This window comes from Nannobrachium achirus (assembly GCF_963921795.1).
Source record: "Nannobrachium achirus genome assembly, chromosome: 16".
NCBI lineage: Eukaryota > Metazoa > Chordata > Actinopteri > Myctophiformes > Myctophidae > Nannobrachium > Nannobrachium achirus.
The window spans coordinates 60927283-60945760 of NC_137823.1; the positions used below are offsets into that span (position 1 = coordinate 60927283).

An 18478-nucleotide genomic window follows, 5' to 3' on the forward strand; every position below is an offset into this window, starting at 1 on the left:
GGCACATCCCTAAACTTTAGCCAAAAATAGCAGATCTACAAGCTCACAACGCCTCGCGCTGCGAGGCGTTGTGAGCTTTTAGATCGGCTATTTTCGGCAAAGAGGTTGTAATGGGGAAAAAGAGCAGACTAAGTACAGAGTGAAAGGTCAAGCACTTACAGGCCTATTTGTGTATACATGTGACCTCACGGTCGCTTATCTCCCGATTAGGGAGTCTAACTGGTTAAGTATTGATGGTTCAAGTGGTTAAATATCTGTAAACACAAATTGACATGAATCCATAATACATAAATTGTGCCGTCAAACGATGAAACTAACCCTATGTATGTGTGTTGGCCTGAAAACGTTGAAGAACCCTGATCTAGCCATCCTCTGATTCTGAAAACTGTCACTTTAATGCACAGAGCTGATATCAAACAAGTGTGAAGCTTCATGGTAGTTCAGGCAGCTAACCAACCAAGGGGCATAGTATCCACTGCCTACAATAGTTTCACCATCCTTTCATGTCATCCCATAGTCTGTTAGTCTTTTCCACTGATCTATCAAATAAAATAAGCCGAAATGTCATAAAACATTTGAATTAACCTGCAGGCACAAGAGAAAGGTAGTTCTGTGACATTTCACAGGTTGGGGTGAGGGAGGGATATTACACAATGGAGTAGAGTGATTGGAAAGTATTTCATTTAAAAACAAACAACTGTGCATTCCTTTCCGGACTAAATGTTGTATTTGGCATCAAGCTTGCTGCTGGGTGTCGCTTGTTCTTCGGTTGCAGCTATCTTTTTTTGCACACACAGCGACACAGGGGTCGTTATGGAGGGGTTCCAGAGAGTCCCCTGTTAAATGATTGATAGATAGATAGATACCTTTATTATCCCACGGGGGAAATTCAGTTGCCCAGAGGCAGCACAGCAGTTAAGGTTACAAGTTACAGAGAAATAAGAAAAAGAAAAAGAGTACTGTAGTGTACAGTCCAAAGAGCAAGCACAAAAAAGATAAATAAAACAAAGTGTCGAAAGCTATTGCAAAAAAAAGAAGAATATATAAAGTGACCACGAAACATTCAACGAATGTTGAATGTTAACTAACTTGTTACTACAAGTTAGTAACCAAATAGACACTTACAGGCTGTGAATATAAGATAGACAGTGTAGCCTACAAATAGATCCAAATTATAGATCCGAGTTATTGTACATGAAGTACTTTGGGGTCCCACCATCCCAGAGATACAAAATATATATGTATTGGGGGTATGTCTGTGGCCTAAATATCAAAATGGGGGTCATGGAAATTCAAATGTTTGAGAATCACTGTTATACAAGAGACATTTCAAGACCAGGACACATACATAAGCACCTAACAAGAGGCAGACAGTCAGAGACAGACAGTCAGCCGAGGACACCTAACCACTAACCCACAGGTTCAAATTAGAGCCAGCATGGCGGTCCCTGGGACCATCTGCTGCACCAAATAACATGTGAAACGACTGCAACTGCGCCGCGCATGCGCGCAGAGGCAGCCACAGGGTCCAGGGGGTTGAACGGCGATCTCGCGCGACTTGCTCGCTTCTGGAACAGTCGACGTACAAGCTCACAGTTGCGTAGCGATGCGACGCATTGTGAGCTTGTAGATCGTCTGTTCCAGAAGCTAAGCAAGGCTCTGTAGCAACGGGCTGGCTTATCATCGCAAACAACGGGACTGACTGCTGATATAAAGGACCATTATTATTATATATCCAGCGACAAGTAAGTAATGTTCATTCAAAACGTACAAAACGTCTATTATATTTATGTACACAGCTTACTTTAGTTTCACGACGCTTAATATTAAGGCTCGGCCGCCGAATAACTGTAATAATGTGGGGAAAAAACGTAGGACTTCAGATAATGATGTCCCATTGCATGGGTGTGTGTGTGGGGGGTGTAGCTGTGTGTGTGTGTGGGGAGGTAGCTGTAGTATATCAAATGCCTCCAGAGGGGGGTAACGTGGGAGAAAATAAGTAGTACCCGTTATCTGGGGTTAAAAAGCCAATAGGCCTACACTGGCAACTTGGCATTACCAGTCATTTCTTCTCTGCTTTAAGCAGCATGTGCCACAGTGCCAGCCAGCCATGTCATATTGGCTGGTTAGCTATAGCTAGCGTGTTGCTAGCATTGGTAACAGGAAAACTCGACCTAAAACAAACTCGTTTCCCAACGGGTCTGTGGCCTTAAGCTAGATGCAGATTGATTGATTGATTGATTGATTGATTGATTGAAGACTATTAGAAGTTTGCATAGGAAAAGGTACAGTTTCATGACGGTACAGTTCACTGGTACAAGGTCTACTAAAAGGAGATCCATGAAAAGACTAAGCTTATTTCCACAGGAAACCATTAAAGTATCTCATATAACATTGAATGACAAACGAATAGAACACAGTACTATGCAGTAGATATGTAACTATGCAGTAGATATGTAAGAATAGACCAAATAGGTCTAATAGAATAGACCAAAATCAAATCTTTGCTTCTGGGTGGTCCCTGGAACAAAATATTTTGCGATGTGGGCCCGTGGCCAAATACATATCATTCTGGGGGTCCTTGACATCATGACAAAGTTTGAGAAACACTGATGGCAACATAAGTTATTTTCAGAAAACTGTTAGGATTTAGAAGACATTTGTAGAATGTGCCTATCAGTGGTTAATTAAGGACCCCCCAAAATGTGTTTTTGGCCGCAGACCCCCATGTCAAAATATTATGTTCCAGGGACCCCCAGAAATCAAAGATTTGATTTTGGTCTATTCTTCATCTAGCCTAAGGCCACAGACCCGTTGGGAAACGAGTTTGGGTCGAGTTTGTTTTAGGTCGAGTTTTCCTGTATTCGCTAGCATTCTCACCATCAGTGGGCATGTCGTACTGTGAGCGGCTGCGGTTCTAACGTCAAAACCACCGATGATGTGTCCCGCATGTTGTTGGGCTGTACCGTACCGTACAGTGTGTACACACAGTTATTGAACCACGGTGCCGGTGGACAATGTTAGGTCTATAATAGTGTTACATGTATGTGACGGTAGAATTGTTGTTGTTGCATAAATCAGATTTCAGCCTAAATGTCATTATGTTAACCGTTAACCTGACGCCAGCGATCTAGACTGTTAACCCCTTGAACCTTTTTACGAACCCTACTACTCCTATTCTGGGACGGACATTGGGTGAAAATAGCCAACCTCACAAGTTGGGAGCCAAAGTAAGATCAGTTATTTTCGGTGAATAGATTTGGTGTGGAGGGGGTTAATTGGGGGAAGGACTGGACCTAATAGACAATCAATAGCCATAGGATAGTATAGTGGAGACCCTATGGGTTCACTTGTGTCGTTAATGCACAATAACTTATTGATAAACCCATTAATGTATATAACCGTTTGTCATGTATGAGAGAGGCCATGTAGATGAAGAACATGTTGTTGTATGAGACATCTGAGAGGAAGGGAGGTACGTAACTATTGATGTCATGTAACAGTTTGAAGGGCTACTCTAAAGAATGTCCAGACTCTGGACCTGCTGAATCAGCTGAATTCACTCATCTCTGGACTCCAGAGATGAGTGAGTTCAGCTGATTGATCTTATTGGGATGGTCCAGCAATAGAATCAGGATCCAGACACCCAGGATGTGTACCAGACCCTACCATCTATGTTGTCTATTGTCTAATGATTATAATAATCGACATTAGTCGTGTCTTACACACAAACAGGCAGGCTTTGTTCGGTCGTAGAACAATACTGTTAAGACAAAGTCACTCTGGGTTAATTTGTGACAGATTACTTTACAAAAGGGGGACTGCCCAAGTGCCCATAAGTCCGAAGGTTCATTAGTCCGAAGGTTCATTAGTCAGAATTTAGTTAGGGTTACTGAGGTTAAGATTAGGGTTAGAGTTAGGCATAGTATTCTTCACAAATTCGGACTAATGAACCTTCGGACTAATGAACCTTCGGACCAATGCCATGGCACCTACAAAAGTAGGCTGTACATTAAGTGTAATACATAAGCCTACTTAATTACCAGTGAATAATTAATAATGAATGAATAATCTGCCTTCCTTTGTGTGTGACACAATCAGGTAATGAAGAAGACAGAACAGCAGGTGGTTACCTACCCAAAGTAACATGTAAAGGTGACAGACATCTATTGCTTACAGTCAAAACCGACTAGCACTCGGGCGCCCATAGCCGAGTGGTTAAGGTGCGTACCACTTATTGGTGATACCTGACAGTGAGTCCCGGGTTCAATTCCCAAAGCCTGGCGGACCTTTGCTGCATGTCACTCCCCCGACTGTCTCTCCCTGTGTCCTGTCTCACTTCACTGTCTGTGTGGATTATTAATGTTGCGCTCTGGGGATAAATTAAGGACTGGCCTTTTCTTTTAAATCCCAACATCCTGTCGAGAGTTTTTAGTCCTCAGGATGTTGGTCTGGTTTGGTGTTTTTCTGTTTTTCTCCCAATCTGAGGCATTCAGCACAAACTGCAGCTGTGTATGGCATACAATGGCATACAATGAGATGCACTGGCGTGCACCAATTGACACAGGAGATTAGCTGAGATAGAGGTTAATGAGCTAGTGAATGGGGGACGGCTGGTGTTACATCTGTGTTGCGTACAGTAGTAACTAACTACTGAAAATCCCTTGAGTAGGGCTTTGAATCCTCTAACTGCTTTAGGGGCAGTGCTGTGTAGACCAGTCTGCTCTCCGACCTCTTTGAGGAAATGCATCTGTTCTGTGCATTACAGAAACAATTCTTAAATGACTAAAGTATGTTCTATAAAGTAAGCTTGAGCAGCAGTATTAATATTATTGGAGTCTTTTATATTGATATATTCCATGTTTTTATCTTCCCCTCCAGGTTTTAGGTGGACCACCACACAACTCAGCCAGCTATAACAAATTAAACGCACCCAACACAAGTAAGTAAAGTGTGTGTGTGTGTGTGTGTGTGTGTGTGTGTGTGTGTGTGTGTGTGTGTGTGTACTGTGTTGATTAATCAACAGTTATCTTAACCCTTTAAGTGCCTATCCCGAACATGTTCGGGATATTCGGGATCAAAAACAATTTTTTATTTGCTATTTTACTTACCCCGAGCTGCTTGGAGCAACGTGGGTGGTCCCGGCTCGCCCAGCGCTCACCAACGAGAGACGCTAGATGCTCCGACGATTTATTCCATTGAAAATGGTTTAAAATAAAGTTTAGAGCCCCCCAAAAAAAACCTCGGTACCGGTACCGGTACCGGGACGTATTCCAGGGTGCCTATCCCGAACATGTCCGGGATATTTAATAAAATGAATTATTTAATCGGAGGCCTCAACGAAGCCCCGGTCTAGACGTCCATCCATGCCCGGGACTTAGACTCGGCCATCGACGGGCCGTATTCGCGCTAACGGCCGCATCGCGCCGCCCACTCCAATAATAAATCACATCTTTAGACAGGATTTTCTCCGGATTGTGTTCCCAGACCCAAAGAAAAAGTTTTTTGCGGCTGAAATAGCTTTAGATCGGGCTTCTAAATGGGTTAGCATTTTGGCTACGTGTCAGCTAGCTTCCTCCGTCACCCATAGCATTGACTGGAGTGAAAACACAAGCCAGTTGGGAGAGGGTCGACGAAAGCTATAAAGAAGGTCTATGGAGAAATTTCTGGCACTCTAGCGCCCCTTGTGGCCGGATGGCACTGTATGAGTTAACAGAGAAAATGATATCTAGCATATACTTTTTCTTTTTGTTTGTTGGTAAATTAATGCCCTACTTCACTAATTAGGAAAATGAAATGTTTCACGAATCATACTGTACAGGGGCCTGGCGTTGATGTTAACCACTTAAACCCCAGCATCCCTATTCTGGGGAAAACGTGACGCAGATCGGCTATTTTCAGCGAAAATATTTTATATAGAGTGAAAACAGAATCTACACTATGTATTATAGAGCCCCAACGTAAGCGGTTAAGGGACAATGAACTCCTCTTTCATGATGCCTCTGCACCCATAGGTGCCAATGACATGCTGTCATACACTCCTGTTTGAGTTCAAATGAGGCCAGTGTGACACAGTTGCGCACGTGACACTGCATGTGTGTGTGTGAGACAGTGAGCGTGGCTTATGATGAGATTAAGCTAAAACATCACATGCCACACTGACATAAGCCAACGCGGCTTGAACTTGTGTTTACATGCCCACAAAGTCCCAGTTATTGGCTTTTATTGGTGTGTTAAAAAAAAACAGCCCTTCTCAGATACTGTGTGTGTGTGTGTGCGCGCGTGTGCGTGTAGAAGGAGGATGGCGGTGAATGTCCACTCCACATCTATGACCATAGAGAACTTGAGTCGTCATGACATGCTGGCCTGGGTCAACGACTCTCTACAGCTCACCTACACCAAGATAGAACAGCTGGGGACAGGTAAAATATGGAAAATAAATATATGAAAATGTCTTTTAACACATCTGGTGCCAACCCCGAGTTTCCCGAGTTTGAAATGGTACTACCGCTGTGCCAACCCCGAGTTTGGGCTGTTTTTGATTTTTTTTTTTTTTTTTTTCAAATTTTATTTTTTTGACCTCCAGAAATGTATTAGGCATGATCGCGATCGCGAAATTGCATGTTTAACCCCCATACCAACCCATTCTTTCAAACATGGCAGCCATGTTTGTTTACATCTGAAGAAAACATAATGGCTGATAAATCATGAATGCCTGAACGGATTTCCAAGCGGATTTTTTTGTTTGAAAGCTGTGAACAGTGTGCACACACATGGTGCATCATCTAGGCATGGGCGTGCACTTTTTACACAATTGCGCAATTACATGGAAGTCTATGGTAACCATGGCAACGTGGGACATTGAAGAGAAAAAATCATAGCAACATAAGTGTTAATAGTCAATATTTAACCACATTAACACTGGCTTTCCTATTATTGGGAATGTCGTATGCATTATTTATTTATGGCAAATGTCGGTGTTGTGCAGCATCAGTTGTTGATCTACCAGCTGTGATGTGATTGTTGCGATGTGATTTCCATCTCCCCAGCTTGTACATTGGCTACTTTTGTCATATTACCATGTCAAGCTTAAGTGAGTAAGTAGTAACACACATGTGTTTGTTACAGGTGGAGCCTACTGCCAGTTCATGGACATGCTGTTTCCCGGGTGCATTTTGTTAAAGAAAGTCAAGTTTAACGCTAAGTTGGAACATGAATACATCCACAATTTCAAAGTGTTACAGGCCTCCTTCAAGAGAATGAATGTGGATAAGGTGAGACCAGATTCTCTCTCACACACACACACACACACACACACACACACACACACACACACACACACACACACACACACACACACACACACACACACACACACACTTCAGTAGTCATAAGCTTTGCACTTCTACTTGGATTGAGTATAAGATTTTTTTTAGTTTTCACCATAGATGTTTTAAATTAAAAAGGTTGCTCCTGGTAGTCTGGAATATTAGTAAAAGTCCATTTGTTTTCATCTGATCCAGAGAGTGATGAATCCATAACCCATTGACTTGCACTTATGTACATCCTAAGCAAATGCTGACAAGAGGCTGATGGCCGCTTCTTTGAAGAAAAAGAAAAATAGTATGGATGAGCTGATTCAGACATAATGCAATTCAATCAAGTGGTGTTAATAGCTAATGTGCAACAGTGGCAACTTTCCAGTTTTCTAGTAGTCATGTCATCTCCCCAACGCGCCTATCAGTTCAGGACTTTGAAACAGAGACATTTGCGTCACATGGTTACTTTTTTCCAAATCTCCAGCCAAGCATCACGCTCCAGTTCACAGCATTACCCCCCGTCTTCGATACATAGCTGGGAGTCGCTTCTGCGCTGCTGCTTCTCATGCTGCAACACATCAAAGTCAAGATATTTTATTGTTTGTATCCGCTTCCCCCACTCTATCTGTCCTGTCTCGTCTCCCTCTCTCTCTATCTCTCGCTCAGATCATCCCTGTGGAGAGACTGGTGAAGGGGAAGTTTCAGGATAACTTTGAGTTCATTCAGTGGTTCAAGAAGTTCTTCGATGCCAACTACGACGGGAAGGAGTACGACCCGCAGCTGATGCGACAGGGCCAGGAGGGAACGCCGCCGCCGCCTCACCCAGGTAATGGACACACACATACACACACACACACACACACACACACACTCACACGCACACACGCAACCGCAGTTTTCCCGGTGAACCTGAGCGCAACGGTGGGGGCGCAGGAGTGTGGGGGACGCACACCACTGATTATTGCCGATGATGGAGAGGTTATAATATAGCTTCATGTGTTGAGAGGCACTCTTGCCGATTTCGGAAGGGACTCGTCGCCAATTGCAAGATATTTAAAAGTTATTTGGGGCCATGAAGATAACCTCTTCTTCTTCCCACTACTAGACTAAGGATTTATATTGTCTGTGTTATTCTTTACAACCACGATTATTCACGTATGGCAAGATCACGGTTCCACTAGTTTTACTTGTAGGCTAGTGTGGGCTTAGAAGCATTTTCAGACGTTAATTTAATGTTTTCTATTTAGCGATTTCCTTTATCCTTATCTAATCTTGTGATAATGCACGCAACTGGCCATAAAGCCTAGTAGGCTTTTCAGAAGTTAATTTAATGTTTTCCATTTAATGATTTCCTTTATCCTCATCTTGCGCTAATGCACGCAACTGTTTTCGCCAGATTTTAAGGTCTTATTTTAGTTGTTTCTCATAAGCTCGCAACCCTCCTTGCCCATCGGCCCCCACCGTTGCGCACAGGTTCCCTGGGAAAACTGCGGTCGCCGCACACACACGATACTTCACTGGCGTGTGAACTCATTCATAAACCCCACTGCTTTCACTTCATTCATTCATGCAACTGCTGCTCCAACCCACTCCCCCCCACCCCCCGTCCCCCCGTCCCCTCAACCCAGGTGAACCCACTTTGCACAAACCCAAAAGACCTTCCTCCTCCCGCCCAGGTAAAATTCCACTCCCGGAATTTGCGTGTGCGTGTGCGTGCTCCTGCAGTACCTCAACGCATTACGTGTTGCCTGACTATGGCAAATGACATGCCCTGTGGAATATTGTGAAATTTGGGCTGCACGTATTGTGTTGATGTCTAGTGTCTCTCTCTCTCTCTCTCTCTCAGTTTCTTACTGTAAAACCTGCTTGTGTGTACTGGGTGGCCCTCACTCTATATGCCATCCCATTCTCCTTATGCGTTTTCTTTCGATAACAATGCAAATAGAAATTTGATGCAAATTTGCATATACTGTACGTAACTCCATTGATCTTGTTTTGTGGTTCAACCAGAAGTGCCTTTGGTTTGTGCTATGGCGTGGGGTGTTTGATTTGGCATGAAGCAATCTTATCTTGTTCAGACTGATCTGATTGATGTGTTTGTTAAAAGTTGAGGTTTAGTGAGGCATGACGACTGCTAGGACAACTGCTTGGATATCAGGGCTCTACAGTTGCTTTATTTTATTTTTATGACAACATTTATGTTTCAAAATGTCTAGATATTCTAGGTCATACGTGGGCAACTGGCGGCCCGGGGGCCACATGCAGCCCTCACCTTCACTTAATGCGGCCCGCAGGTTAATATCGGAATACTGATATATTATTGATTTCAGCTGTTACAATTCCAAACATGCAAACATGACCCGCTTTAATTACTTCAGTCTATATTAGTACCTTAATGACTAGTACTATTCTTTTTTATGCACAATGTATTTGTATTTAAGTTCATAAAGTTAACATAAGAACATAGAAATGCATTGGAAATTAAATAAAAATTTTACTTTTCAGGATTCCAATTCAAAAATATAAAAAAACTATTCGGGAGTCCAATTCAAAAATAGCAAAAAATAGCAGATCTACAAGCTCAAAACACGTCGCACTGCGACGCGCTTTGAGCTTGTAGATCGGCTATTTTTTGTTATTTTTGACTGTATATGCATTGTGGCCCTCTGCAGTGAGTGTGAAAATATAGTGGCCCTCTCCATCATCAAGTTGCCCACCCCTGTTCTAGGTAGATCCCGGATGACCTGCTTGCTGGTCCCTGTAAGGTCTATGTGAGACTGGGCTTATCATTGCAATGCATGAACAAGATATTAATATTGTTAAAAGTGGTTTATTCTGTTTAGTCATGATAGAGTAGTTACCCTCAGTGGTTCCTTCCTTCATTACATTTCATTCAGGATTTAATCCTGCCAGTAGATTTTGCATCAAGCATGTGGAATGAGGTTAAAGACAGTAATGGTCATATAAAACAAAGAAATCACCAGTGGAATCAATTCTAAATCTGGGGCAAGGCTTACTAGAATCAAAGTAATTAAAAAGTACACACAGAAAATGCACAATGGTTTCTGTAAAGGGGAACACACACCGGATGCGGAGGCAGCGCGGAAGCGGCGCGTCAAAACATACGGCTCCATTATTTTCAATGAACTAACCCACACCGGCGGCATCAGACGCGCACAGCCGCGGGTCTGCTGCGTTACCAGCGTTGCTAACATGGTGGGAGAGCCCTACTACATCTTACTGACTGTGTGTGTGTGTGTGTGTGTGTGTGTGTTCTTCCAGCTCCTATGAGGACATCGCCCACAACACCCAAGACTGTCCCCCCGCCCCAGAGGCAAATTAACCCCCAAATCCGCAGGACCATCCCCAATGCCCACGCCCGCAACGGAGGAGATGCAGAGATGTTAGAGCTAAACCAGCAGGTACGGCAAATGAGTCTGTATGGCATCAGTCAAACTGGGAGTGTATATTTTATCGTCATTAATGTTTACCACCATTACACTTCAGGCAAATGTGTTTTAACCCATTTAAACCCGTAAAGCATCCGCATCCCTGCGTGAGCAGCGGCGCGGGGAGCGGAGCGGTGCTTTTTTTAGTTGAGCGCAGTGTTGATTTCGTCGACTAAAACTATGACGAAAACCTTTTGTCGACTGTTTTTTTTCACTGACGAAAACTAAATAAAAACTAAACAAAAACTACGCTGTGATGACTAAAACTAAGACTAAATATATTGACAATTTCGTCAACAAAATAAAAACTAGACTAAAACGTTAGGGAGGGACTAGTGGAGAAGAGAGTAATTTTATGTTTGGTTGCTCTCAGGTGTTGCGTGCTGAAAATAGCCAATCTACAAGGTAAAATTAGACTAAAACTAATACTTTTCAGGTGACTAAATTATGACTAAAACTAAATGACATTTTATTCAAAAGACTATGACTAAAACTAAGTCAAAATTTGCTGTCAAAAACAACACTGGTTGAGCGTGAGCGAGCGAGTTTTAAAATGAGTCTGAGCGGCGGTGGAGCGAGGATTTTCCTCCTCCTCTCCAAGCCGATCCTATTGGGACCGTCTGAACTCTCACGCAGACGGTCACAGTGCAGAGTGAGTCCACCCGGCACCGCGGAGGGGAGAGCAGACAGAGAATTCCCTTGATCAAGATTTCACTCAAGTCAAATGTATCCATCATCATCCACACAAGTAGGCTATGTTTATAATAATAAATAGCCTTGTGTCAGTTAAGTTATGTATCACTACCACCAGCCAGTCGTGCGCGCGAGTGGAGAGAGGCGCATTCGAGAGAGCTGGCAGAGAGCGCTGATTAGGCTGGCAACGGGTCTGGAGGTGAAACAAAGCTATTCATATCACAACCCCATATTTTATGAGGGAATGTTATTTGGCGACTCCATCGTGCCCCCCCCTCCTCACCTCCACGTCCCACGTCCCCGCCACCCACTCGCGTTCGAAAAGCAAAAGCCAAAACATGTTTCCAAACAAGCCATAACCACAGCGTTTTGTCAACATTTTTGGAATGTTTGGATATGCTCTGATTGTTTCTGAAACAGTCATGCGTTTTAACGACAAGAGAATACTCTGATCTGCTCTGGTGCCATCAGAGAGAATTTGAAAACCACCCATAAGCGTGTACCTCCGCACGCGTTACGCCCCCCCGGTGATGCTCCTTAACTCATTCTGTGCCAGATGCCAAAATGGCTCCAAGGTAGCTGTGCCGAGATTTTGTATGTTTTTCTTTACTATGCAATGAAAAAAAAAGATTTTTTTTTATATATTTTTTTCCCCCACAGAAACAGACACAGTTGTTGTGATTCAGTGGCAAAAAGAATTTTGGCAATCGGACAAATGGTTCCAGAGATAGAGCTGTTTGAATGAAAAAAAGTGTCCATCCACTAGAATGGACACGCATGAACACACATTTTCTCAATCAGCTAAATGAGGGAGCGAACACACAAACAGAGAAAAGCATCTCTCTGATCTCAGGTCATTTTGACATCTTTAGAAAAAAGAAAAAAAAAAATTTTTTTTTTCTTTTTTTCTATGTAAAAAACACAAAAACCGTCATAAGCCGTCATTGGCACACAGGGCTATTGGAAAAAAACGGTCATAAGCAGTCATTGGCACAGAATGAGTTAATGTCAGGTGAAAAGAAGATGGTGGCATGACGGATCGGGTATCGGAGGAGACCCGTTGTTGTCTTCACCCTCCCAATGAGTACTATGGGGATTAGCAGGGATGGGTCTAGAGCATGGGGAATGGGGGAATTGGCTTAACTAAATTGGGTATATGGAGGGGATAAAATGTTTTTTTTTATTGTCTTTCATGGGCAGGGTCTCTCTTCTTTGTACTAAATTTGTATGTACCGTGATGGCCTCAGGTCTCGTGCTAATTTGTACCAATGATTACTGTGATGGGAATGGGACTTGGGGTGTCATCAATATGTGTACCTGCCACATTATGACACTGTACTTTAATAAAAAAGATTTGAAAAGAAAGAAAGAAAACCACCCATAAGCAGATTATTGATAAAGTTTACTCAGAAACATCCATGGCCTGGCGGTTACACCCCACGACTGACAGATCCGCAGAGATCTGCACTCCGACAAGCACACTTTTCTAGTGTTCGACCTGCCGCTCCCTGTGTGTGTGTCTGTTCTACTGTTTTATGCTACAATGCTACTATTCTGTGTTTGTGTTTGTGTTATTGCCACTGTGTGTGTGTAGCTGTTGGATCTGAAGCTGACTGTAGACGGCCTGGAGAAGGAGAGAGATTTCTACTTTGGCAAACTGAGAGATATTGAGCTGATCTGTCAGGAACATGAAAGTAGTGAAGTCGGCCCCATACTCAGCAAAATCCTGGACGTACTCTACGCCACAGAGGTAAAACACGTACATCTATACATGCATGCAACAAAAAAAAAGTCTCACTCAAAGTCTGTGCAATATTTATGTGCAATATTGTAAATCTTGTAATAACTCATTAGCAATAATAGTTTGCGATATTGCTGAGGTAAATGTATAGAGCATCGTACAAGTAGCCAGTTCCAGTTATTTGTAAATGTCGTATACTGTATGTTAACATTTTCCCCAAAGTAACTTAAACATTATTGAACTTAGCTTTTTGTTCATTAATCAATCTTTTCTCCATTGACTGGCTAGACTTTACAAATGAATCCACGTCTTTAGAATGCATTAAAGTAGTAGTGGTAGTGTAACTTTGATAAAGCAAATGATATTTACTATATTTGATTACCCATCTCATATCAAGCAAATTTAAGCACACAAATGCAAGTTGAGTTGCATAGCGTTTTGAAATTAATGTCTTCTTTTAAAATCAAATAAACCATCATGCTTTGGAAAAATCATGCCAAGTATGGTGTGAATCACATTCAGTGGGCTAAACATGCAGAACTACCAGTTATGCTTCCTCTAAATGAACACTGGATTTGACTGTGTACATGATTGTCTCGTATCATGTAGTGACGTGACACCTTGACCTTCCTTGGCAGGATGGCTTCGCACCGCCAGAAGATGAGGATGTTGAAGAGGGGGCCAAGGGAGACGAAGAGGAGTACTGAGTACCTCTTATTCTCTCCATCACCATCTCTCCACCTCCCCATCCCCTTCCTCCCTCCCTCCCTCCCTCCCTCTCAGTCTTCCTCGTCTCTCCCTCACCTGCTCATGATTGTCATCCCCCCCTTTCCTTTTATACACCTCTTTGGCTGTCCACATGCACTACAATATGACTTTGTCAACATAAACTCTAGTGGAGGACACCTAATCCAGACCTGCCTGGACGGACCAGAGTTCGGCTATAACTCTATACTTAAAAATCCGTTTTGTGAGCGTTGGCCGTGGCCGTGCTAGTTCAGCCCGGCAAGGCTAACCACCAAGCGCGCTTGTCTGTCTGAGATTAACGGCAATGGAGATGACAGGGTTCTTCCAGCACTGGCAAGCCGGACAGCCAACGGTGCTATCCAACTTTCTGTCTGTCTCATTCACCAGGATTCTCCCCAGTATCTTTTGACTAGAGGTGGTCCTTGGGTGACGTCAACAATTTTATCTATTCAATATCAATTGTAAAGTTGGCTGGTTCAAAATGTAGATTTTTGAGCGTACAGTGACATTGTTCTGCAGTTTGGGGAGAATCCTGCACAGAAACACATTGAACATATCTCATGATGATGACACGTGAACTTTACAGGAAAGAGTTCAGCACACAACTGTGTCACATAAATAGTTATCATTCAGAGGTAACTACACTACTTCGTAAAGTATGTTGTTCTTAACCAAGTTGTCCCACCAGAGAGGATTAAGCTGCTCTGACTGCTTTTTTTTTTTTTACGAGACAGCATGATGTATTTATTTATTTATAGTTTTTCTTGTATTAATCCGCTCTTTACATTTTCACTTTCTGAGATAAACAGGGCTTTGGTTTGGAGGAAATTGATGGTGTTGCACTAACTGTAGCAAAACAAACCAATTGAAACTATCCACAATGCCAACATGCAGTGACTGGCTGCAAGCCAGAAAGATACAGGAAGATGGTATTTTGTATTTTTACATTGTTTTAAATCCTACAGTTTTAATTTTTTATTTTGCATTGAGTGGCTTAATGGCAAAGAGAGACATCAGTGTAAAACGTGTGTAAAATTTATCAGAAAAGGCCAGAGAAATGTCAGTCTTTGTAGCTATATAAATGAACAAATGTAAAAAAAAAAAATGTAAGAAAAGAAAATGAGACTGGTGTTAATGAAATAATGTTTGTTTTCCTTCGAGTTTTAGCTGCTATCTCTATTTTTAAGTTGCCGTATTTAATTGACAGAGTTTTGATATGTTGCTTAGCGTTAAAACGCCACAGCGGCTGCCTAGGACGTAGTGGGTGGTGTGCTTTATTGTGATTGACAGCCAGGCTGGGCTGTTCGGGGCCGGTCGGGAGAGAACACGTCAACATCCATCCTCTCTCACTGTGTCGTCATGGCAGCCATGTTATAAACCTGCATCGTTCAGAGTTGTTGCAGAGATTAAATAAAGGATTGGGGGTCTCAACTCTCAAGCCCAGTTGGAATGAAAGTTGTGTGCTCTTTTCTTCACGGAAGCAAGACTTAACTTCTCAGTGTGGTACTGCATTTTGCCTGGTTTTGTTATGCTAGACTCTGCAGGGGTGGGCAACGTTGATGATGGCGAGGGCCACTATATTTCCACCTTCACTCCAGAGGGCCACATTGCATATTGCTACGTCCAACTTTGTCATTCTAGTATCTCATACAAAAGAAGCAAAAATTGCTGATCTACAAGCTCAATTGGAGCTTGTAGATCGGCTATAATGTATTTTTATTTTTTAATTGGAATCCTGAAATGTATCATTTTGATTTAATTTCACATTTAGTTATATACTCATGTTAACTTTATGAACCTGAATACAAATACATTGGACATAAAAAAATACATTTTAATACTACTATACTATACGTCATTAAGCTACTAGTATAGACTGACGGAATTAAAACAGGTCATGTTTGGAATTGTAACAGCTGGAATCAATAATATATCAGTATTAAGGTATTAACCTGTGGGCTCCATTAAGTGAAGGTGAGGGCCGCATGTGGCCCCCGGGCTGCCAGTTGACCATGTATGTGCTAGAGCAAGATCCTTTCCACTAACCTGTCCAATATGGTAGGTATGGCTACCTACCATATTGCCTACTATCCTGTTACCAAATAACTCATTCTACAAATCTGCGGCCATCTTAGTTTTCTTTTATACATTGTATACATGTACAGTATTTTCTGGACTATAAGGCGCACCTGACTATAAGGCGCACTGTCAATGAATGGTCTATTTTCAAACTGTTTTCATATATAAGGCGCACCTGACTATAAGGCGCACATAATAGACGCTACCGTTGCGTTATGCATCCAACAGATGGAGCTGTGCTAAAGGGAATGTCAATGTCAATGAATGATCCATATATAAGGTGCACTGGACTATAAGGCGCACTGTAGTTTTTTGAGAAAATTAAAGGCTTTTAAGTGCGCCTTATAGTCCGGAAAATACGGTAGGTCATATTCCTTGCAGTAGGGCCTATTTTGCAATTTTTTGTTGGGGCTTCATTTTTAAGAAACCGACAGATTTTTCCCCATATACTGTTAAATTGGAAGAAATCAAATGGTAAATGGTGCATTTATATAGCGCTTTTATCCAAGGCGCTTTACATAGATTGTGCATTACATTCACCCATTCACACACACATTCATACACTGGTGGCGGAGGAAACCATGCAAGGCACCAACCAACCTACTCACTGGGAGCAATTAGGGGTTTCAGAGTCTTGCTCAAGGACCCTTCGACATTAACTCAGGGGGAGCCCGGGATTCGAACTGGGAACTCTTTGAGAACCCTTCGTGCTCTAATAACAGTTTCTCTACCCCTGAGCTATGCCGCCCCCAAATGAAGCATTCGCTGCTTTACCACAAGGTTCCCTTTACTGTGAAGATCTGGATCAGATCTGAGGGCACATACATACAGTATGCTGAGTTTGATTCAGAAGATGTGTGCTTTACTGTGAAGATCTGGATCAGATCTGAGGGCACATACATACAGTATGCTGAGTTTGATTCAGAAGATGTGTGCTTTACTGTGAAGATCTGGATCAGATCTGAGGGCACATGATATGATATGATATGATATAGTACATACATACAGTATGCTGAGTTTGATTCAGAAGATGTGTGCCAGCCAGACATAATTGCTTCATTTGTCCGGCAAGGCAGCCAACAGCGATCTACACCCCTGGAAGGTGACCTCTTTCCCCCAGAGAAAACCTTGCAGTCCAACTCTAATTGGGCCATCAGGGCTGATGATGGAACCCTATAATGTAGGATTTCATAGTCATTCTATTCCGTAACTAATAGAAAATTCCAATATCCTTTTTTTCCTCCCATTTCTTTTTCTCTGGTTGTTTTGGTTAGATCCAAAATGCCTGTCTTGTGTCCACCAATCTCTTTCAATAGGCAAAAAACTATGCTAGAGATGGAAATAGGACAGATTTCAGATTAGGCTTGAGACTGTAAATCAGGTCAAAATATTCGATTTTTTCATTTTTTATTTAGATCGAAAAATGACTATCATTGTTCTGTTTGTCCACTCATCCAATTCAGATTGGATGAGTGGACTTTAATGAAATTATTGACTTGAATTGTCCAATTGTATTTATTTTATTTTATCAGATATTTGTTTTCTGAAAATCTCAATATCTCATTCTACAAATACGTGTCTGCTCTAACAGATCACATCAGGAAATGAGTATATATTGGAAAGCATTGCAGAATGGGTATGAGCACCGTAAATCATAATATTCTTTTGATTATGGCTTATCGGAGTAGAAGAAAACAAGAGGTGGTGGGTGTGAATGGCATCATGTCCTCATCTCAGACACTAACATGGGATCCCTCAAGAGGGTATTTAGGTCCTTTTTGAATTAAATCTTAACTACAGTACATGAAGACATTCTAGACCGTTCCTTTTCAACTCTCCTAGTATCTCATAACAAATCAGAGGTATACAATTATGGAATACTTATGTTGTCCCTCCATCATTCAAAACAGAGTTGAAACTCTTTGTATCTACAGTACTGTAGGTGTCTTTGAAGTTCAGCCAAGGAATAGTTACTGATAGCCTACTATTAGACAATACCTTATCAAACCTAATCAAAGAGTAATATAAATTGCCAAAAAGCCATGCTAAAAATAGAATGCTCTTGAGATATTGGCAGGGGCTCTTGTTCGCCCAGATCTTTCTGATTATGCCTGTCTGCACTGCCTGGAACACTAGCATCCCCAAGTGCTGAAAATAATAAAAGAAACTCACAGAATAAATGTGTTATGTTGATCCAAAAATTCATTTTCATTATTATTATGTGGAAAGATATCAATTAAATTCAAAACAATGTATGTGAAGTAAGTTTCAGAGACAGATGCCTGATTGCCTGGTTCCAACTGTGCTTGAGAAAAGTTTCCATATCCCATTAAACCATCAATTCAACCTGGGAAAAGAAGACTATACTTTATATATATCAATAATTTATTTTTATTTTAACACATTTTTTTTTTATTTCGATTGATTGAATACTTTATGTTTATATGTTT

The 18478-nt window shown here is 41.9% G+C and overlaps 1 protein-coding gene across 4 annotated transcripts; it reads left to right on the top strand.

Annotated features, from left to right (window-relative positions):
* Window positions 1–1612: 1612 nt before the first annotated feature.
* Window positions 1613–15543, top strand: LOC308300504 (microtubule-associated protein RP/EB family member 3-like). 4 transcript variants are annotated; one of them, XM_080744348.1, is made up of 9 exons: window positions 1665–1745; window positions 4102–4223; window positions 4882–4942; window positions 6295–6422; window positions 7129–7274; window positions 7986–8145; window positions 10602–10741; window positions 13056–13211; window positions 13841–15543. In XM_080744348.1, the coding sequence occupies exons 4-9, from the start codon at window positions 6302–6304 to the stop codon at window positions 13907–13909; spliced, it is 792 nt and encodes a 263-aa protein (XP_080600474.1). In that variant the 5' UTR covers window positions 1665–1745; window positions 4102–4223; window positions 4882–4942; window positions 6295–6301; the 3' UTR covers window positions 13910–15543. The 4 variants fall into 4 exon arrangements, with proteins under 4 accessions (XP_080600476.1, XP_080600473.1, XP_080600474.1 ...); XM_080744350.1 differs by lacking the exon at window positions 4102–4223 and having other exon boundaries at window positions 1613–1745; window positions 13812–15543; XM_080744347.1 differs by lacking the exon at window positions 4102–4223 and having other exon boundaries at window positions 1613–1745.
* The last annotated feature ends 2935 nt before the right edge of the window (window positions 15544–18478 follow it).